We start from the raw sequence: 18,597 nt of genomic DNA on the forward strand, positions 1-18,597 counted from the left end.
AACATCTTTAGCTGAGAAGTGTATCACTTGACAGACTAACTCTGAATTAGAATGAAACTTCCTTAAGTATCCATTACAACATGAAGACTTCAATGGAAGCCATTTTTTTTTAAATGCAGTATTTCAAGAACTTTAAGTCTCTCTAGTATTTCCCACCCACATCCACAGGAAACAGCCAGCAACAATTAATCCTGAACTATAGAAACTCCCATTACATATACAACAAACTTAGCAAGTTAGTTTAACGCAGCATTTCTTAATTGGACTGAGCGACTGTCCGAGAAACATGGTATAGTCACATAATAGAAGTGATATACATAAATATAAGCAACAGTCATTTTGCTACTCATTGCATCCAGGTTGTTACCAAACAATTCCTGAAAGGGACCACTTGGACACAGTAGATATAGCTACCTTATACCTGCACAGTCAAGTCTTCAGAGATCAACATCCCCATTTGAAAGACCAAATACCCAGTCTGCATCACATCCAGTGTGTCCATCAACTGTACTCGTGCATTATATATGCTCACCTACCTTCCGAGCTACTGCCTCTCTCAAATAATTAGACTGATCTTATTAGCAGGCTCCTAATCCTAACTTACTGTCTCCTTCACCTATTAGCTGTCCCTCATTTATTAGCTGTATTTTGACAGGCTGCAAGCTTACCAACTACTATTCCTCATCCAGCAATATATTCCCTCACCCAAATTCCACAGCTGCAAGTGACTAGGGAAGTATTTATTTTCAGGACAGCCCACAGCCTTGAGGTACAGCGCATCTCTTACAGTCCTGCTCAGTGACTCTCAACACAACTAGAATGAATTGGCAACATACTCTAAATTTTATCAGGCTGTAGCAAGCAATTACGCATATTCCTTCCCTGGCAAAGGCCACCCCATGAAGATAGGGCTACACACCACACTAAGCCTAGGAAGCTAGCAAGGGTGCTTGTTACTTCACAGCATCAATTAGATTGGAAGGGACCTCTTGAGATCACCTAGTCCAACTCCCTGCTTGAGCAGGGCTAGCTACAGCCACTTACTCAGCACCTTGTCTCTGTGCACATTCAAGACTCAGCTGACTCCACAACCTGTGTTTGACCACCCTTCACAGTAAAAAAAAAAAAAAAAAAAAAGTTTTCTCTTGTTCAAACAGAACTTATCTTTTTAAGTTTGTGACCATTGTCCCTTGTCCTACCAGCAGGTGCTACTGAGATGAATCTGGCTCCATCTTCATTCCCTTCCATCAGGTTTTTATACGCATAGACAGGATCTCCCCCTAAGCCTATGCACTAAGGGAACAGCAGTCTTTAGGCATAAGATCTCTCACCTGCCCCCCAGGATAGAATAAAATAGCACCACCAGGTGTTTTACTGCAAAGAACCTCCACCATAGGTAACAGACAGGATGAAGGATTGTATCTTAGGAAGCTACCAGAAGCTGAACTTGAAGTTTCAGACTATTCCTACATGCACACATATCCAGAAATCTGCTTAGAGTGACCAAAGCACTACCTGTCTCAATACCAAAAGCACCTGCAAATACACCTCAGACAGAAGGTTCAAGTTCTAGCGATCACTGCAGTTAGCTTCCACACTTCTTTACTGACTGTACCTCAGAAGACACTCTTCCATTAGCAGAAAGTACTGAGAAGTATTACGCCCCCCTGCAGTTAAAGTATGATGTAAACAGGGCTCAAGACTTCAATATTTACCTAGAAATCAGGCATTTTATTTAGATAACAGCAACAGACACACTAAACAAAACCAGCAGCTTTGATTTCTGTGACTAAGCACTCTGAACAGGTAGCAGCTAAAGTGGCAGTAAATCACCACACATTCTTCACCTATTCATTTTATGAAAGGCAGTTATCTGGCCAAGGCAAGTCTTGCTGAGTTGTAGCAGAAGACTGTGGGTCAAAGTGTGATTCCTAGCCTACTGAAAGTCAAGACACCAGACTGACAAATACAGATTCTTGTCAGATTCTTGTGTGCATTACTTACCTCTAAAAATGACACTTCCAACACCTCCTGCAATTCAGAACCTCAGGTAGCTGTTCTGATGGTTCTGTCAAATTCTCCTCATCCTGTGCTAGTTTGAGCACTTATGCCTTGTCTCCAGGCTCCTAGCCTGCAGGATGAAGACTGGATAGGAAGTGTTTGTTCGGTCACTCATTTTGTAGAAGGCAAACCCTGACTGCTAGAATACTTGGGACTGCACAAGCTTCCTGAATCAGACTGCCAGTGCACAAGCAACAATTCTAAGGAACTCTAATGCTGGCAATTTAAACACTTTTGACAAGTCTCCTTTGGAAAACCAATAGAGCTGCTTATAGTCCTTAGGGAGCAGGGGGTTAAGATCAGTGACCATAAACATCTAATCAAGTGTTTCTGAAATCACGTTGATCAGCTGCCCTAATTTTACATTTTCACTGTAATTATAAATACACCAAAGGATTAAAACAGTTTTAAAACATTAGGTAACTGCTCTGCTGGGACCAGTAAGGGTAACGAGATGCAGGGGCCAATCCTTTGTTTAAAGGCAACCAGAATCCCCAAGATAACCATACAGCATATGTAAGATCAGTCCGTTCTTGCCAGGAGAGTAGAGGCAAGGGGCACAAACAGCCTCTGGCATTGAGGTCTTGGGTTTGTCCTTGGTCAAAACCAGGTTTGTTTTCTGCTTTGAAAAAACATTTGAAACCTTGGCAAAAAAACTACTGCTAGAGGCACAGTTGTGCTTATTAGCGGATCAGTAAGAATGTTTTCCTCCTGTACTTTAAGCTGACTGCACCCTGAATGGCATCTCAGACATGGCAGTTTCAGAAAAGTCCAGATGTGAGACTAAGTTACCCCGATGTAGCAACTGACAGGGAATAAACTCCAAAATAATTAAAAGAAAGCAAACAGGTTTAGTTGTCCGAACAAGGAATTTTAATTTTAGGTCAACTATTGAACTAGGTCAACATCCAGTTCACAATGTCTACAGATAGTGGGCATAGCCAGTCACTATGGTAAGTTTATTGAAGCACCAAGCTCCACACAAGACTGTAAAATACATTTTAAACTACTAGTAAGAAAGCTTCTTCAAGTCAACAATACTATTAAGGGCCAGAGTTTAAGGACTAAATTTTCACCTTCCAAGCTATTTTAAGACAGCCAATCCATTGCATAAGCAAACCAAACTGCTACATACTGAAACACAGAGCAGCAACTGTATTGAACAATTCCTGTAAATAATTCAAGGATACATTGAAACAGTATGGGTAAATTGTAATTTTTTATTGGAAAACAAATATACAACTTGGAATGGATTTGAGGCAAATCGTGCCATAAGCAGATTTTTTTGAAAATAAGTGGCTAAACAAAGTTTAAAAAGCATAGTAACAAGAGGAGAAAAATGTTTTCTGGTACAGGACCAGCAGTACAAAAAAAAAACTTGTGTACGAGTACCTGGATAAATCACCCGTTTTGCATTAGTGCAACTTAAGTTTCATATTGTTGACTGTCAATCGTCCACAACGTTAAGACTCCACATTTCAACAACATGTTACAGGTATGGCCACAAACAAGTTACTGTGAAGTAAGCCAGGAGAACAATTTTTACAGTGCATTAGCCACATGTACATATACTATCCACATGGTTTTATCCTGCAGTTAGCTGCAGGAGTCCTTATCCTCCATCACAGAAAGTGGAATAAACTCCTTTATGCACTGGAGAACTAGAGCGAGCATGTCGCTTTAACTAAGGAACTGCTAATGCATGGTAAGCCCTAGCTTACTTTATGTAACTTGTTACACTAGTCATACCTAAGTCTCCTAAAGAAAGCTACTTTTTTATTTTTAAACAGACAACCCAGATGTTCCCTCAGTTAACCAACTCCATCTAACTTTAGATGTGCAGAAGGGCTTAAATATCCAGAGTAAGCCACATGCAACATTTGTTACTTAGATCAATTTTCCAAAAATCAGAACAATGACAGTAAGATAAAGGAGAAAAACATGGAGGAATGGCCTTCTAATTACTATACATGCATATTCTTTTGACAGTAAGGGAAAAACCTTTTACAGATAAGTTACAAACAGAGAAAAGGCAAATAAACAATTTTGTACAAGAAATTTAACACATTCTGTACAATGTCTTCACTTCGCTGTCATCATTTGTACAAACTCTGTAAAAGGAAAGAGTTGCATAAGAGTTATTCAGAGAAAAATCTGAATCGCAAGGTCTGAGAAGTGACCTACCTTACTAGTGCTGAACACTGTTTTAAAACTATGCTTTCAGTTCAGTCAAAAAAGCATCTTCAGTCCCCTTTTCCACCAATCACACCCAAAACACTTGTTTTTAATGGCAAAAGACCTCTACTTTTATCAAAAAGGTTAGTCCCTCAGAGAATTGGGGAACAGCCTTACTTCCAAAATAAAACATTACAGGGTCCTTGTGCCTACTGTCTTACAGATAGGGACAAGGTATCTAAGAATGGTCAGAATGATTCTGATAAGCAGAAATTGTGCTGAAGTGATGATCAGTTATATAGGTGTACAAATAAGACACCACTCTGTTGGTTTGAGTTTTTCCTCAAAGCAGAATAGTCTTACTATTTTGCCTGACTGGCTTTAAGCAACTGAATCATTGCTTATTCACAGCACATTGGTAGTTAGATCCCACAAAATAGGATTAATCACTTATCTTGCCGAACCATAGTTTTAAGTACAATAACAAAAGAAACTAGAAGGAGTTAACCTTGTTGCTCAGGTTTCAAAAGAACAACTGGAAAGAGGAGGGATGCCCAGCCTCTCTAGTGCCAGCCTCTTAACAGTCTATTCATAAGTACAGTTATGGAGCAGCAGCCTTGTTCATAAAATGCTTTTTCACTCACAGATGAGTGCTCATCCTGAGGCCACAACCAAAAAGGCCTTAAAGGGAAGCCACACCTATACCTCAAAACCAGTAAGGGCATTATCTGAAAATACCCTAGCTCTTTTCTGTACGATGTTCAGAAAGTTAAAATGAACACAAGCTTTATGGTTCTGAGCTGCAAGTAATTGCCTAACAGAACTCCTCCTGCTTGCATGACTTTAAGTTTCAATACCAGGAAGAAAGAAGGAAATAAAAACAAGCTACTGCCGCAGCTGATTTGTGTAAAATTATTTAAGAGGGCTTCTAAAGGTCTTGAAATTTCTGTGTATTTTAGAAGCTTTACCCCTTTAATTAGTAATTTTAAAAGCATTAATGAAAAATGAGTGACTTTAGCTACAGTCAGATCAACATTCATTAGTGGACGGAACAGCATGTGAACATCTCAGCTAGCTTCCTTATTCTAATGGTCAATTAGACATCACTAGATTTACAAAGTTATTTCTTACACTGCACAGCTGAATAGTCATTTTTTGCCTTTGGCACAAAGGTAGCAATAACCCACACAAACTTAAACCTAGAGGTACACAGTGTACATACTAAAAGACATTAGCTTAAAGGAACACTTAACTGTTGAGAAGACCTCATCTGAACATTGCCCTATTTAAACTTGGTGTGGCTATCAGCATCTACACAACCACCATCATGAAAACTGCTACACAAAGAGTCAGTTAACAACTCCTTACCTTCATAGTTTACTTGACCATCACCATCAATGTCTGCTTCCCTAATCATTTCATCAACTTCTTCATCTGTTAGCTTCTCTCCAAGATTTGTCATCACATGACGGAGTTCTGCAGCACTAATGTAACCATTACCATCCTGGGAGGGGAAAAAAAAAAAAAAGATTGGAATAGACTATTCGAAGGCCTAGTGACTTAATTGTAACTTAAGAATACTGCAGAGCAAGATGAGCATTAAGAAGTTAGCATAGCTTTAACCACTAGCATTTGCACAAGGGAAATGAGAGCTGTAAGCATATTTTCAGTATTGTCTAGGACCTTAGTTTAAAAAGACATTTTAAAAAGCAACTTATCCAATATAGTCTACTTTGGCTGTCCTATCTCAAGACACTTTTTAATCACTGACAAAGCAATCAGCACCATTTGCAACCTTTTTAGGCAGATGCCTATTCAATCATGTGACTGGCTGATTCAATGTCTATTTCTTAGAACAGAAGCTACTTATCTCATTCTGTTTCATTGGAGTCCAGCACAAAGCTACAAGGCCTTCAGACACCACTTTTACATATTCCAGCCTAGCTGGGACACTGGATATTTAAGTATAGTGCATACTATACTGTGGACTGACTTTTTCCTCACCACACCCCAAGGTACTTATCATTGTTATTTTCCTGGTTAAAAGTGCATCTTAAGAAGCTGAATAACTTTATACTCATTTAGCAATTTACTCAGTAAAGACCAAGTGAAAGACTTAAAAGATTACAATTTTAAATATTAAGTAATTTTGCTGCCAGCCTTGTACAAGTATTTTAGTATCACAGCAATTGGTAGCTTAAAAGTATCACTCACTACTATCACGATGACTCATTTGACTTTCAGGTACAGTATCATAATAGACTGAACTTTAGGGTCACTAGTCAACCTAGAGGTTCTACGTGCCAGGACTGCAGATACCCCTCAATTCAGTAAGGAAGCTCATTAGAAGTCAAACTGAGTTTTCATTAACAGAAATATTCGTTAAGGCAAACATTTTAGTACCTTGTCAAACACACGGAACGCTTCTCTAATTTCTTCTTCACTATCTGTATCTTTCATTTTTCTTGCCATCATTGTCAGAAACTCTGGAAAGTCAATTGTGCCATTGCCTGCAAGATAATTACTTTGTTAGAAAAACACATTTCCAGCACTTTATTAAATTACTTATTAGTAAAATCTTACCATCAGCATCTACTTCATTGATCATATCCTGTAGCTCTGCTTCTGTGGGGTTTTGACCAAGCGATCTCATCACTGTCCCCAACTCCTTTGTAGTTATAGTACCATCACCATCCTTGTCAAATAGTGAAAAAGCTTCTTTGAATTCTGTACAATAACAAAAATGCAGTTAATCCCTTCAGCTTTGAAATGTTAAGTTTACTTAATCATGTAATAATCCACTGCTCCTTATTGTTGTATATTACAAAACTTGATTTCATTCTTTTAAGAAAATTTCAGTATATTTCTCAGTCTGCTATAATTGTAATGCCAATATGGAAGCACCAGCATCTGGAAAACAACCCATCAGTCTACCAATCAACCACACTGTCACCTAAACAAGATGGAAGGTCATCCATTTCAGAAGTACTCACATTTGTTACTATCTTGAACAAGGACCCCTAATACAAAGCTGAAAGGAATAGCTATCTGCAACTAGAATGATCCAGACCCTTGGTAGGAACTGTTTATCTCATGGGAAAATACAAAATTACTTTGAGAGAGCTGAAAAAAAACATACTTAGAATACAAATGCTACAGCTTAATAGCACTTCTGTTACTAATAGAGGAGACGAGTCAATGGAAAAAGGTATTGTCAGACCAAACTAAAAATAGTTTCTCATCATAACTCACTTCCACTGGACACGTAAAGTCTGAACAGTATATGCGATATGAAACTCCAGCACCTAGCACCATAGACCTTAACGTCTGGCCATATCTAGCTACAAAGGAACTTCTCCCAGCACTCCCCCCCAGCCAGGCTTCTGCAGTTCTTCTGTCTACATATAAACACAACTCAAGTCAGTTGCTCAAGGAGGAAAGTCACTGGAGTCTTAATTTCTGAAAAGCTGCTTAGAAAACTGCTTCAGCCTTACTGTATCCTGAAACAGCCTTTATAGAACTAGTAAAAAACAGTTTTAAAGACTGCTTAACCGTGTTTCAATGCTAGCTCTCAACCCTCTACAATGGCTGTATTGTAGCCAGCAATATTAATACAAGCACGACATTTAATTGTCCAGTCCAAAAATGGGACTTGGTTTTAATCCATGCCATCTGTTTGTCTTTGGCCACAGACTTTAAGATAGCTCACTGGCCTGTAGTAGCTCATATACAAGTTACAGTTAAACATGAAAAATTTATTTATTCCCTTGTATAGTTCAGAACCTTTTACAGCTTTCAAGGCACCTGAGATCATGCCTTTGGAGAATTCATTAGCTCAAGGGTACTCCTACATCAGAAATACTTCCAAGAGTTAGTTTTTCAACATTTCCAAGCAGCCAGCTTTCCAGATGGTGGGTTTCCCAGACCAGAATTAGTCACAGCAAAAGTTGTGTTTTCATATGAAATGCATAGTTTTATTCCATCCATTTCATACTCTGAAACACTCGAGGTGAGTGCAAGCTGGCAAGCGTTAAAAATGCAACTACAAAAATAGACCTTTTATAGTTCATGAATGCAGCTATATAATACCAGAGCCACAGTTGAGTCCCATCCAGGAAAAAAAAAAACACTCTTCTACATCTAATAGTTTGAAGTGTTCCAAAAGCAGATTCCCACTGTTTAGCATATAAGAATCAGAGCAAGGCTACCACAGGACCAGACAAAACCGTTTCAAGCTGGTATTGTATAATCACAAAGCAGAAACAGGCAGCTATAACCTGTACCTATAGTAACTTCCAGATAGTCTTTGGGGCTAGTTTCAGTTAGCTTGGATGCAACAAATAGGTTTACCAGGAGTAAAGTTTTTACACCAGGGAAGAAAAGGCTCCTGGATCAAGCCTAGAATAGAAATTCATAGTCTACTGCAGAAGGACCTCAAAAGGGGAATACTGAGTCTTCATCAAGAGTCAGGTACTCAAGTGTTATTCAAAATGTTTAGATGTTAATCACATCATCCTTAGCTTGAAGGTCAACTGTCACTAACTCAAACACAAAGGAGACTTCACAGTACCACAGTGACCCTGCTTAGAATAAGTAATAATTTTTATGCAAAATATAAAGACTTGCTTTCTACAACATGGGCCATTCAGTGGTATATTCTGAATACTTGAAATGAGCCACTCATAGGACAACTCTTTACCTTTCTTTTAGTCAAAGATCAGCAGCATATTCCTGTTTGAAATGCTGAATCAAGTTCGGAATACAATTAAAATAACTCTTTAATCACTTGTAGGAGAAGAAAGGAGTAATAAGCTCTGCAGATACAGTTTAGACTAACAAGAACAACCTAGCATAGCTTTGGAGGATTTGTGGCAATGGCAAGTGAAGGCTGCTATGAAATACTGAAGTTGAGTGAGCAACTCAATTCTGGCTTCCTGTAAGATTATAAAATGCACCTCCCACTCTTAAGAAACACCTTATGACTTCATGTAGCATATAAAGCAAATCCTCCCTTTATTCAACACACTTCCATATCAAACTGCAAATGAAAATTCTCTTGTATCTTAGATAAGGCTAACCTGTCAGAAACCTGAGGATAGTACTGGCAGAACCACTCATCTTCAGGACAGCCTACAAGTTTTCAACCTTTCCTTCCTTCTGAAAAGTGCACTGCGTCAAAACCAAAGGCTACTTCCAGGCCCCACGAAAGAAAGGCTAGTCCAACAGAATGCAAACTCTAACACCCTAGCTCAAAATGTTCTATATAACAATAGCCTCTAAGGCATCTCGGCACCACATTACCTTTCCAGATGAAGTGGCAGTCTTCAGTGACCTAATATGTTCAGTGAACCAGAACTACCATTCCCACTCTCACACAGTTTAGCCAGCTATGTCTGGAACTTTTATAGGACAGCATCAATTGTTCTCTTCACAGCTACGAGGAGCTCAACACTTAAACATGACTATGTCTACTATGAAATAAATTCTAAATAGCTCTTGTGGTCAGGTCCCCAACAGAGAACTACAGCACACTAAAGAAACAAGGCATAACAAATACCGTACATAGGCCTACTTGTTCAGAGAGCCTATTTAGAACTCTGAGGTCTAGTGGAAGGAAGTATAGCTCACAAGACCAGTTGCTTTGGGACAAAGACATCTTCAAGGTTTTTTCTCCACACACAGACCCTCCCCTGGCCACCCACATCAAATGGTCCTGACCTATATACCTTTTTTTAATGCAAGATTTAACCAAAGGGATACTCATTTGACTTGGCAACTTCAATTCTTCCTGAATGAAGCTGCAACTAGCATTCACATTCTGTACCTACTAAGGTTTCAAAAACCAGTCTTTCACGTGAACAAAACCTGAGGAGTCTTTTACCACTACCTATAATGACAAGAAGCTTCAGTCCTGCATGACCAATAAGTTCCCCAGGAAATAAGAACATCGGGAATCTTTAACAACTGTATTTTGGTGTTTCACAACAGAGGTGGAAGATTTGTATTAAGCCCAGAAGGGGCTGTTTGAACTACTTTGGCCTTCTGTTTACAAAAGGGAATGTTGTCTCTACCTTGTAGTACCATTTTCTTAAGCCTACCTTCAAATCAAAAGCTAGGTATCTTCAGATAAGCTGAAATGGAATGGTATGGGGCTCAAGCCCTTAAAACCACATGGTCTCTGTAAAACATGCAAACTGTACCTGTAACAGTTTTCCCATGCAAGACACTGGCCTTCAACAGCAAAACCAAGCAGTCTGCTTAGTCAGCTGCAACCCTTCCTAAGCAGTACTAGGGATGGTTCCCTAACAGGCCAGTAGCGGTCTTATGTCTTCACATCAGAGGTTTACTTGCAAACGTATTTGCTTCATGAAATACCATAGCTGAACTGAAAGTGGAAGGCCATTTTGCACTGTATATTAACACTACATTATACTTTTACTCCTTCCACACAGACAAAAATCCTCTATACCAGTATGACAAGCTTATTAATTCTCACTTTTGGCTCTGAGACCTATACTATCATTACTGAATAGCTAACATTTGCACTAATCTTGAGGTAGTGTTAATGAGCTTCCTGTTTATATTCCATAATCAGCTACATCAACTAATAAAGCTTCTACAGTTAAGAACCAGAACAATGAACCATTATTGAAAAGACAGCAGTCACAGTTGACACAGCCTGCTCCAACTAAACTGATCACAAAACCCTTAAGATATGTAGGCCACTTGTGGAAAAAAAAAAATCTGGAGTTGAACAAGATTTGGCCTGTGCTTACTCATAAGACAGTACCATGGCAACAAGTAAATAGACTAAGGACTTTCCACAAAACCATAATTAGTCTCCTATGAGTTAAAGCAAGCTTCCGAAGTCTAAAAGCTACAGAAAAATGTTCTTACACTTCAAATTTGGCAATTAGGGTAAAAACAAACTAGCTCATTACGACACTTCTGTTTAATACAGTGTCTTCAACAACTGCACCATAGTTAAATGGCAATACCCCTTAGAGGCTGTTATTTGTATGACTGACTTGGTACAATTAGATTAGTAAAACCCTAACATACTCTAAAAGCATTTCACATGACAGTGTGCAAGCTGAGACTTTCTAGCAGTAACACTATACACTTGTCTGATCAAAAACCCTAAAATTTTTTGAATGTCCATGGCAAGGGTGAATTCTGCATTACCAGCTTGAAGTCACATCAACTATTCAAGTTGAAATGAGTCTTCAGAGACCAGTGACAGGTTTGTGCAGCCTGCATGAGTAGGAGACATGATAACCAGGAGAGTTTTAGTCACCAGTAGACAGTTGAGTGCATAGTAACCATTGTTAGAGGGCCACAGATGTACACAGAAGATTTAAGAGATGCATATTTAAGCATTTCAGAGCAAGCACCAGACCATCAGAACAGTGCACAGAACACTTGTGTCCAAGTACACAATGCAGTTCCAAATATGGAATATCAAGAGTTGTCATCATGAAGCCAGTCCCTGCTGTCATCAAGAAAAGCCACTCTGAAAACATCTATGCTGACAGGAGACCACAAAGTAAATTATTTTTGCCTTCTGTTAGAAGAACACTCCAGATTCCAAGCCTTCACAAGATATTCACCCCCCACCCCCTTCAGTTTTCACTTGGGACATTTCTGTAGTCATGATAGGAAAAAAAAAAATAGTCAGTCCCAAGTCTACTAGCTAATAAAGCTGTTAGTCCAAATATTTTAGAGGACAAAACCTCAGATCCATTGTATCCATGATAAACCTCTAAAACTTAGGTGACAAGTTAAAACATTCCACAATACTTCTTTAGTATCTAAGAAAGCTAAATATCTTGTGTAACACAGACTGTCACTGGATTAAGAGATGTGCCAGGTCAAGTAGGAGTAGCAACACAGCACGTGAAAACCTCACCTGCAATCTGCTCTTCTGTCAGTTGATCAGCCTGCAATAAAAGAGAATATCATTATAGTTGTAGCAAAAGTTCAAGGCAAAATAAAACACAGGCTTCTAGAGGCCTCTGAACATGCTAGCTGTTTTTCAGGACTTATCTGTAGCATTCTGAAACAGTTCAAACAACTCAAGTCATCAGCATTGCTTGCTAAGTAAGAGCTGGCAACCTGTCCTCACTTCCTCACCCCGCAATATCTGGTACACCCAAATAATAGATTACCATGTGTATGAATCAATTACCCAAGCAACACTAGCAAACTCAAGCCACACAGGTCCCTCTAGACTGGTTTTAAAGACTACTGGTAGTAATACTTTGGTAAAATAGCCTCAGCTTTAACACCAAACACTTTACATCTAAGTAACACAGCAGTAACTCCCAAATGCTTCTTCTGCTAAGTTACAATGCTATAATTAGAAAAATATACTCTTCTCTAGAATTAGATCATCCTTTGATGAAAATGAAGCTTCATATCCAAGACCCAGCCATTAAAAAAAAGTCCACGTAATCAATACTAGCAGCTTCAGCCCAAACTGGTAATTTCAATTATGTCAGAAGGCTGTCTGGACTTTTCAGACTGTTGTCTACAGACTCAAGTAGCATAAGGTAGTTTACAGGGCCACTAGAAAAAGGTTCAGTGGTGCAAGACATAATTTCTGTATCAGTTGGGTAAGCCCCACTTTATATCTCATTTCACTCTATCACTGGACAATTCTGAATCAACTGATTTGACAGCAATAAAACACAAACATCGGTCTTCAAGGCCAAACCTAAAATGGACTTCACTCTTGGAGGTACACAAAGGTGTTTGAGGATTGTAGAAATACTTTCCCTAGATTTTCATATCAGCTGAATCTTCAAACAAATTCTAGATAGCTTCAGTTGAGTTGCAGTAACAGGGCCACGTATTTCCTTCAATGAAGCTCCTTGAGCTCTTTACCACAGAGTACTCCACCACGAAGTCAAAAAAATCCCCACCTTTAAATACAAATGAGATACACTCACTGCCTAAATTCAACACTGCTTTTTTTAGTTTTGTTCCTATTGTGACCATTTCAGCAACAGCCTTTCTATAATTACTGCGCTATTGACAGTTAGAAACATTCAGTCATTAGCTGTGCCCACAAACATCTCTCTACATATTAGCCATCTGTCAATTAAATACTTAGAAAAAGGTATATATACCACCTGTCAATTTTTACTTTATTAATTTCAATTTGAATTATATTTCTATATTGCATACAGCCTTAGAAGTTACCAGCTTCTGGTTATTTGTCCTCTAACAGAAGCGAAGTTAGCTGTTTAAGCAACCATACAAGAGAAACTGCTTATAAAAATTATGCGTACAATACAGAAACAGCCCAAGATAAAGGCCACAATCAGCGATTTCTCAGACTGCCTGTGGCTCATCTACTCTAAGAATCAAGACCACACTACTAAGCAACTTATAAGAGAGCAGCCAATGGGTATTTGCAGCTACAGACTCCACTTGTTCCAATTTCAGCAGCTGTAGGAAGTATTCCTATGCAGGCTCAACTTTGCTTTTAAAAGAATAAGATAGTCTAGGGTGGCAGCAACACTACTGAGAACATCACCAGTTCAACACTAGGCTTTCAGATGGAAGCACTGTGCTAGTCACTTAACAGAAGCCTAACAGATTTTTGCTTGTCTGGAGTGTATCATTAACACAGACAGACTCATACCTTTGCATACTATTTACATTTTTATTGCTTGAGTGAAGAGAATTGTGTGCTACATTTCTGTAGGATATTTATATCCTACAGAAAGCTGTAGATCAGATTTAAGTAGCAAGAACCTAGTTTATTTAGGTCAATACTTATGGGTTACCAAGTTGAGTCACATACTGTTTTATATAAACAGTTTTATACAAAGACATGACATTAAGCAGTGTTTAAGCTGTTGAGTGTTCCTGAACTCTTCCTCTTTAACTCTTTCAGCAACTTAAAACATCCTGTAGCCACTAACCATAAATTTGGATAAGCTTTGTCAGCACCTGTAAGAGGGACAGTGTTTGAGAAGAGCACGATGCTTATTAGAAGCCACAGGTATACGGCAGTTGAAAGATAAGCTTAGAGGTGGGGCAAGGTTGAACAAACACCATCTGTACTCTGCAGTGCTAGGCTCTGCAGGGACTGCTGCGCAACAGCAGTAAAAGGCGGAGCTAGCAAGTCTGCCAGATCACTCCCTCCCATGCCACTCAGGTGGAGGGCGATCAGCCCAGAACCATGCCTGCAACTTACAGGCCACTGTCGTCTTCCTAGAAGGGCCTTCTGAAGTTCTTTGTCCCGACTTTAAGCTAGATACTCATGCACCATACAAGTGACAGTATGCACACCTTCAGTAACGCAACCCAACTTCAGAAACAGTAACATGCCTATGCGGTAGTTTTGACATGCCCCTTACTACGGCCAAGATCCACCTGAAAACCTCCTTTGATGAAGCCAGGGAACCCATCACAACTTTGACACAGCGTTCTCTGATTCATGTTGCAGCACTTTCATTTTCACTGCAATAGCTCCCATCCCCCCGCCCCCAGACTATGTTAAGGGCCTGACAAAGAATGTAAGCCTCCTAGGAAAGAAGGGGAGCTGTTGTGCGTGCAGCAGTTTCAGTGGCACATGCAGCCTCTAGAGGTAGTGTTTCATTACAGTCATAGCTGCTATGCAGTAACCGGTTTGGAAGATCCTCAGAGGCGAGAACACTGCCTGATAGCAAGCTACCAGCAAACCACAAAACAGATGACACTGTTCCCCTCGAAAACTTGGCATTTTGGTATACTTCACAGGTGTTAGATTGGAATGGACAGTTCTGGCAAGACTAACTGAAGAACAAGAACTAGACAGACTAGCATGTAAGGGTTAGAATTATGCTTATAGTAGGTTAGCTTATTTTGGGAGGAAAGCATTCTGCTTTATCTAGCATGTGCAGTATTGGACAACACATATTCACAGGTTTAGCCAGTCTGGTCTGTCAGGATGAACTATAGCCGCATTCAAAGTGTCACCGTGCCTCCTGGACACACCCATTTTTATATAGACCTTGCTTGAAGATACTCCATTTTTGGTTCTGATGATGACTAAACTCAATAAGGGTCTTTTACTGCTAGATTCACCTTTTTTTTCCTTCATACATGGTTTAGTGTATAGGTTCACAATTTAAGCAAAAGAGCAAATTCAGGCTTCTGTTCACTTAATTTCTTTGCCCAGAGAGAGCATTTTAAGAAAACCCTCAATTTTAAGCACCCATCATTCACATTACACATGGCAAGTCGATAGCAATCTGATTCCTTAAAAGCACGTAATGAATGAAAAGGCAGTTCCACTATACTGCATCTTCTCTTACTGCAGAGACAGTACTAAATGGTCACTGGTGATGTTTTGCGGCAGAACTGTTCCTTTTTGTATGAGTTTCGGTATCCACTTGTTTTAATTAAAAAAGCTAAACTCATATCCTTTAGACCGAATTTGAAACAACTCTCCAATTCCACAAAACGTGTCCTATTTCGACAGTTGATTAAAATCCTAAACAAACGTATGGCTAGGAAAAATAAATTGCACTTGATCAAGAAAACGCAGGACAGTCCACCACAATGACCAAAAGGGGAAGCCAAAACTGTTAAAAAAATTAAATCCCTTGTTCAATGGAGCCACCAGCAGCAAGGCGTTATCGTGAAATCGGCAGGGGAGAGCGGCTCCAACGCGAGCTGACAACAGGTCTAGCGAGGAGGAAGATGGTGCAGTGAGGCAGCCTGCCCCTCATCATCATGCTGCTCAGAAGCTGCAGGGCTCCGCATTGCATTATTACCAGGCGCAACACACCTCGCTAGCGAGCCAGACATCTTAAGCGCTCGCACCAGCCGTTGCCGCGCCGCTGGCTCCCCGGCCCCATTCAGCCGCACACGCCGGCTTGCCGGGGAGGGGGAAATGGGGGGGGGGGGGCAGGAAGCGATAAGAAAGTGGAGCTGGTGCCATCGTGGCAGGCTCCTTCCCCCCTCCCGGCACCCTGCACGCGGGTCTCCTCCCAGGAGGAACCGTTATCTGCCGCTCTCCCCCCCGCCCCCCCCCTCAACCGACACACGCCCCGACAAAGCGTCATGGCGCTCGAGCCGAGTGGCAGTTTGAATTTTGAATCTGCACCAACGCCCCAGGGGCGGGAAAGGGACCCGGGCGGGATTCGTCCACCACCACTTCCTCCTACGCACACGGCGCCTCCGAGCGGGACCCTCCGCCCCAGCCTGCCCGCGCTACTGGGCTGAGCCCACCGGCCTCAGCAAGGGACACCGTCACCCCCACCCCTCTTCAGGCGACCTCGCCCCACACCAGCCAAACCATCTGCCTCTCTCCATCCACCCCCACCCACACCCCCCCCCCGCCCACCCAACCACAGGCAACGGCACCCCCACCGCCCCACACACCGAGCACCGGACCAGTACCCGCAAAGCCCTGTCACTACCCCATGCCCGGGGACTCACCATGGTGGCTCGGCCTGGCTGTGGGGTGTGGTGGAAGCTAACGGCAGCACGGGGCACACGAGCAACCTGCCCGCTCTACGGCTCGCCTCACACTGAGCCCTGCCCGGCCGCCAGCAGTGCCTCATAAACCTCCTCACAGCCCGCCCGGATCGCTCCGCGCCGCTCCCTCCCCCCCTCCCCTTTCCCCGTCAGGGAACGGAGCTGAGAAAGAAGTCCCGGCTCTTCGCGCTCTTCTCGGCAGGACCCCCCCCAACCCCCCCCCCCCGCACCACGAGCGCGCCCCCTTTCTGCCCTCCGGGTCCCCAAGCCCCGCCGCAGGAAGGGGTGAGGTGAGGGAAAGAGATGGGAGAGGACCGCGCCGGTGAAAGGGCGGGGGGAGGTGCGGGCGGAAGGGGGGAGGGGGGGTTCATGCTCTGGGACTACTTCTCTGGGCGGAAGAAGATTTTAGAAAAAAAAAATGCCGAGGAGTGCGGTGACTCCAGAAGGAGGGCGCTGATTGGTGGATTCGTACCTGCAATGCGTCACTTGGACGTTACCCGCCCCCCTCCCCCCCCCCGCCCGCAGTGCGTGAGGCCCGGCCCGGCGCGGCCCAGTGCGGCGGGGCCAGGCCCGGCTCGGCCCGGTTCCGGGTCGAGCCGGGCCTGGCCCCGTCGTACTGGGCGGCTTAGAGGGGACCAGCGGCCGTTGCGGCAGCCAGAACGTGTCTCAGCCTTAATCTCGTTGCGCTCCGGAAAGGCCTCACCCGCGGGGTTAACTCAACGAGTTTCCCTCCGCATCTAGCACAGTCCAGGGGGAAAAAAAAAAAATCCCACCTCGCTCTGCAAAGCCAGAGGGTTTTCGTGGCCGGTAGCGTTGTTTAAAAGAGCAGATTTACGCCTCGTTACCGACCGACCACGTATGGCCTGGTCTCGGACAAGGACAGATGGCCGGCAATTCTCAGCTAAAATCTCAAGTCTTGCCAGGGATTTCTCCAACATGCATTTGGGCAAGTTACTGCAGGCAAAATTTTAAAACTCACAAATTATTTTCAAAAGGCATGTGGTGTACTTGAAGTCAACTGGTAATTCAACAAATGGCTGCGGTGCTGGCTGAGTTCGGTGGAAGGCCTTACCTGTCACCTCTGAAAACCACAAGGCTTATTTTGGGACCATGAACGCGTTTAACTAAACTTCAGGGGCCCGAGTCTTTCTGACCTAAGTTTGAAAACAAATTGCCGGTCACATTGCAATCGAAATTATCTGCTTCCATATCTATTGCAAGAATTGCTTAGTTGATACTGACAGGGTACTCATAAATGGATAGTATTTTATACCTATCGAATCATTGCAGTCGTTACACAAACCAGAGCAATGGCTCTCACACACTAAAGAGGTTTCGCTCATCCCTGCTCTTTGCAGTTCTGTTTTATAGGCCATATAAATACGATGTGCTTGGGAAGGGACTGGCATGAACAAACTTCACAAAACTTCTGTGAGTTTTTCCTACAGCGTATTAATTGAAATTCTCAGGCTGGCTCTCTTTTCAGAGGTAATTGTGTGCCCCCCGAATTCAGGAACAAAGGGGAAAAAACAGAACAAGGCCTGGTTTCTTAAAATAGTCAGAGACCCCTTCATGAAACCCAGTGCCTCTCATCCTCTCTACCTCACCTTGTGACCACAGGCAATACAGAAGACACCACCATATACTTAGATTTGGCCTTCAGCCTTGAAATCTGAAGTTACTATTTTGTGATATGTTAACTTTTCGGGCCTCCTTTCCACTTAGATGTATTTATAGTCCACAAATCAAGCACATCTAAACTATTGTCTTTTCAAACTGTGATAACATTTTTAAAATGTGTAATATATAGCTAGATGATTAAAGAACTTTTCAGGGAAAGCAATAAATGCCAAGGTTATTGCTCTGCGTGCCTCCTCATACCTC

General features: G+C 41.9%; 1 protein-coding gene across 2 annotated transcripts; it reads right to left on the bottom strand.

Annotated features, from left to right (window-relative positions):
- Window positions 1-3,261: 3,261 nt before the first annotated feature.
- CALM2 (calmodulin 2) lies at window positions 3,262-16,820 on the bottom strand. Of its 2 annotated transcripts, XM_082480528.1 has the most exons (6): window positions 16,675-16,817; window positions 12,146-12,176; window positions 6,820-6,963; window positions 6,640-6,746; window positions 5,605-5,740; window positions 3,262-4,172 (listed from the first exon to the last, which is right to left on the bottom strand). In XM_082480528.1, exons 1-6 carry the CDS (start codon window positions 16,675-16,677, stop codon window positions 4,144-4,146), a joined length of 450 nt encoding a protein of 149 aa, XP_082336654.1. In that variant the 5' UTR covers window positions 16,678-16,817; the 3' UTR covers window positions 3,262-4,143. The 2 variants fall into 2 exon arrangements, with proteins under 2 accessions (XP_082336654.1, XP_082336653.1); XM_082480527.1 differs by lacking the exon at window positions 3,262-4,172 and having other exon boundaries at window positions 4,180-5,740; window positions 16,675-16,820.
- Between the last annotated feature and the right edge of the window lie 1,777 nt (window positions 16,821-18,597).

Source organism: Vanellus vanellus (genome assembly GCF_965231255.1).
Source record: "Vanellus vanellus genome assembly, chromosome: 3".
NCBI lineage: Eukaryota > Metazoa > Chordata > Aves > Charadriiformes > Charadriidae > Vanellus > Vanellus vanellus.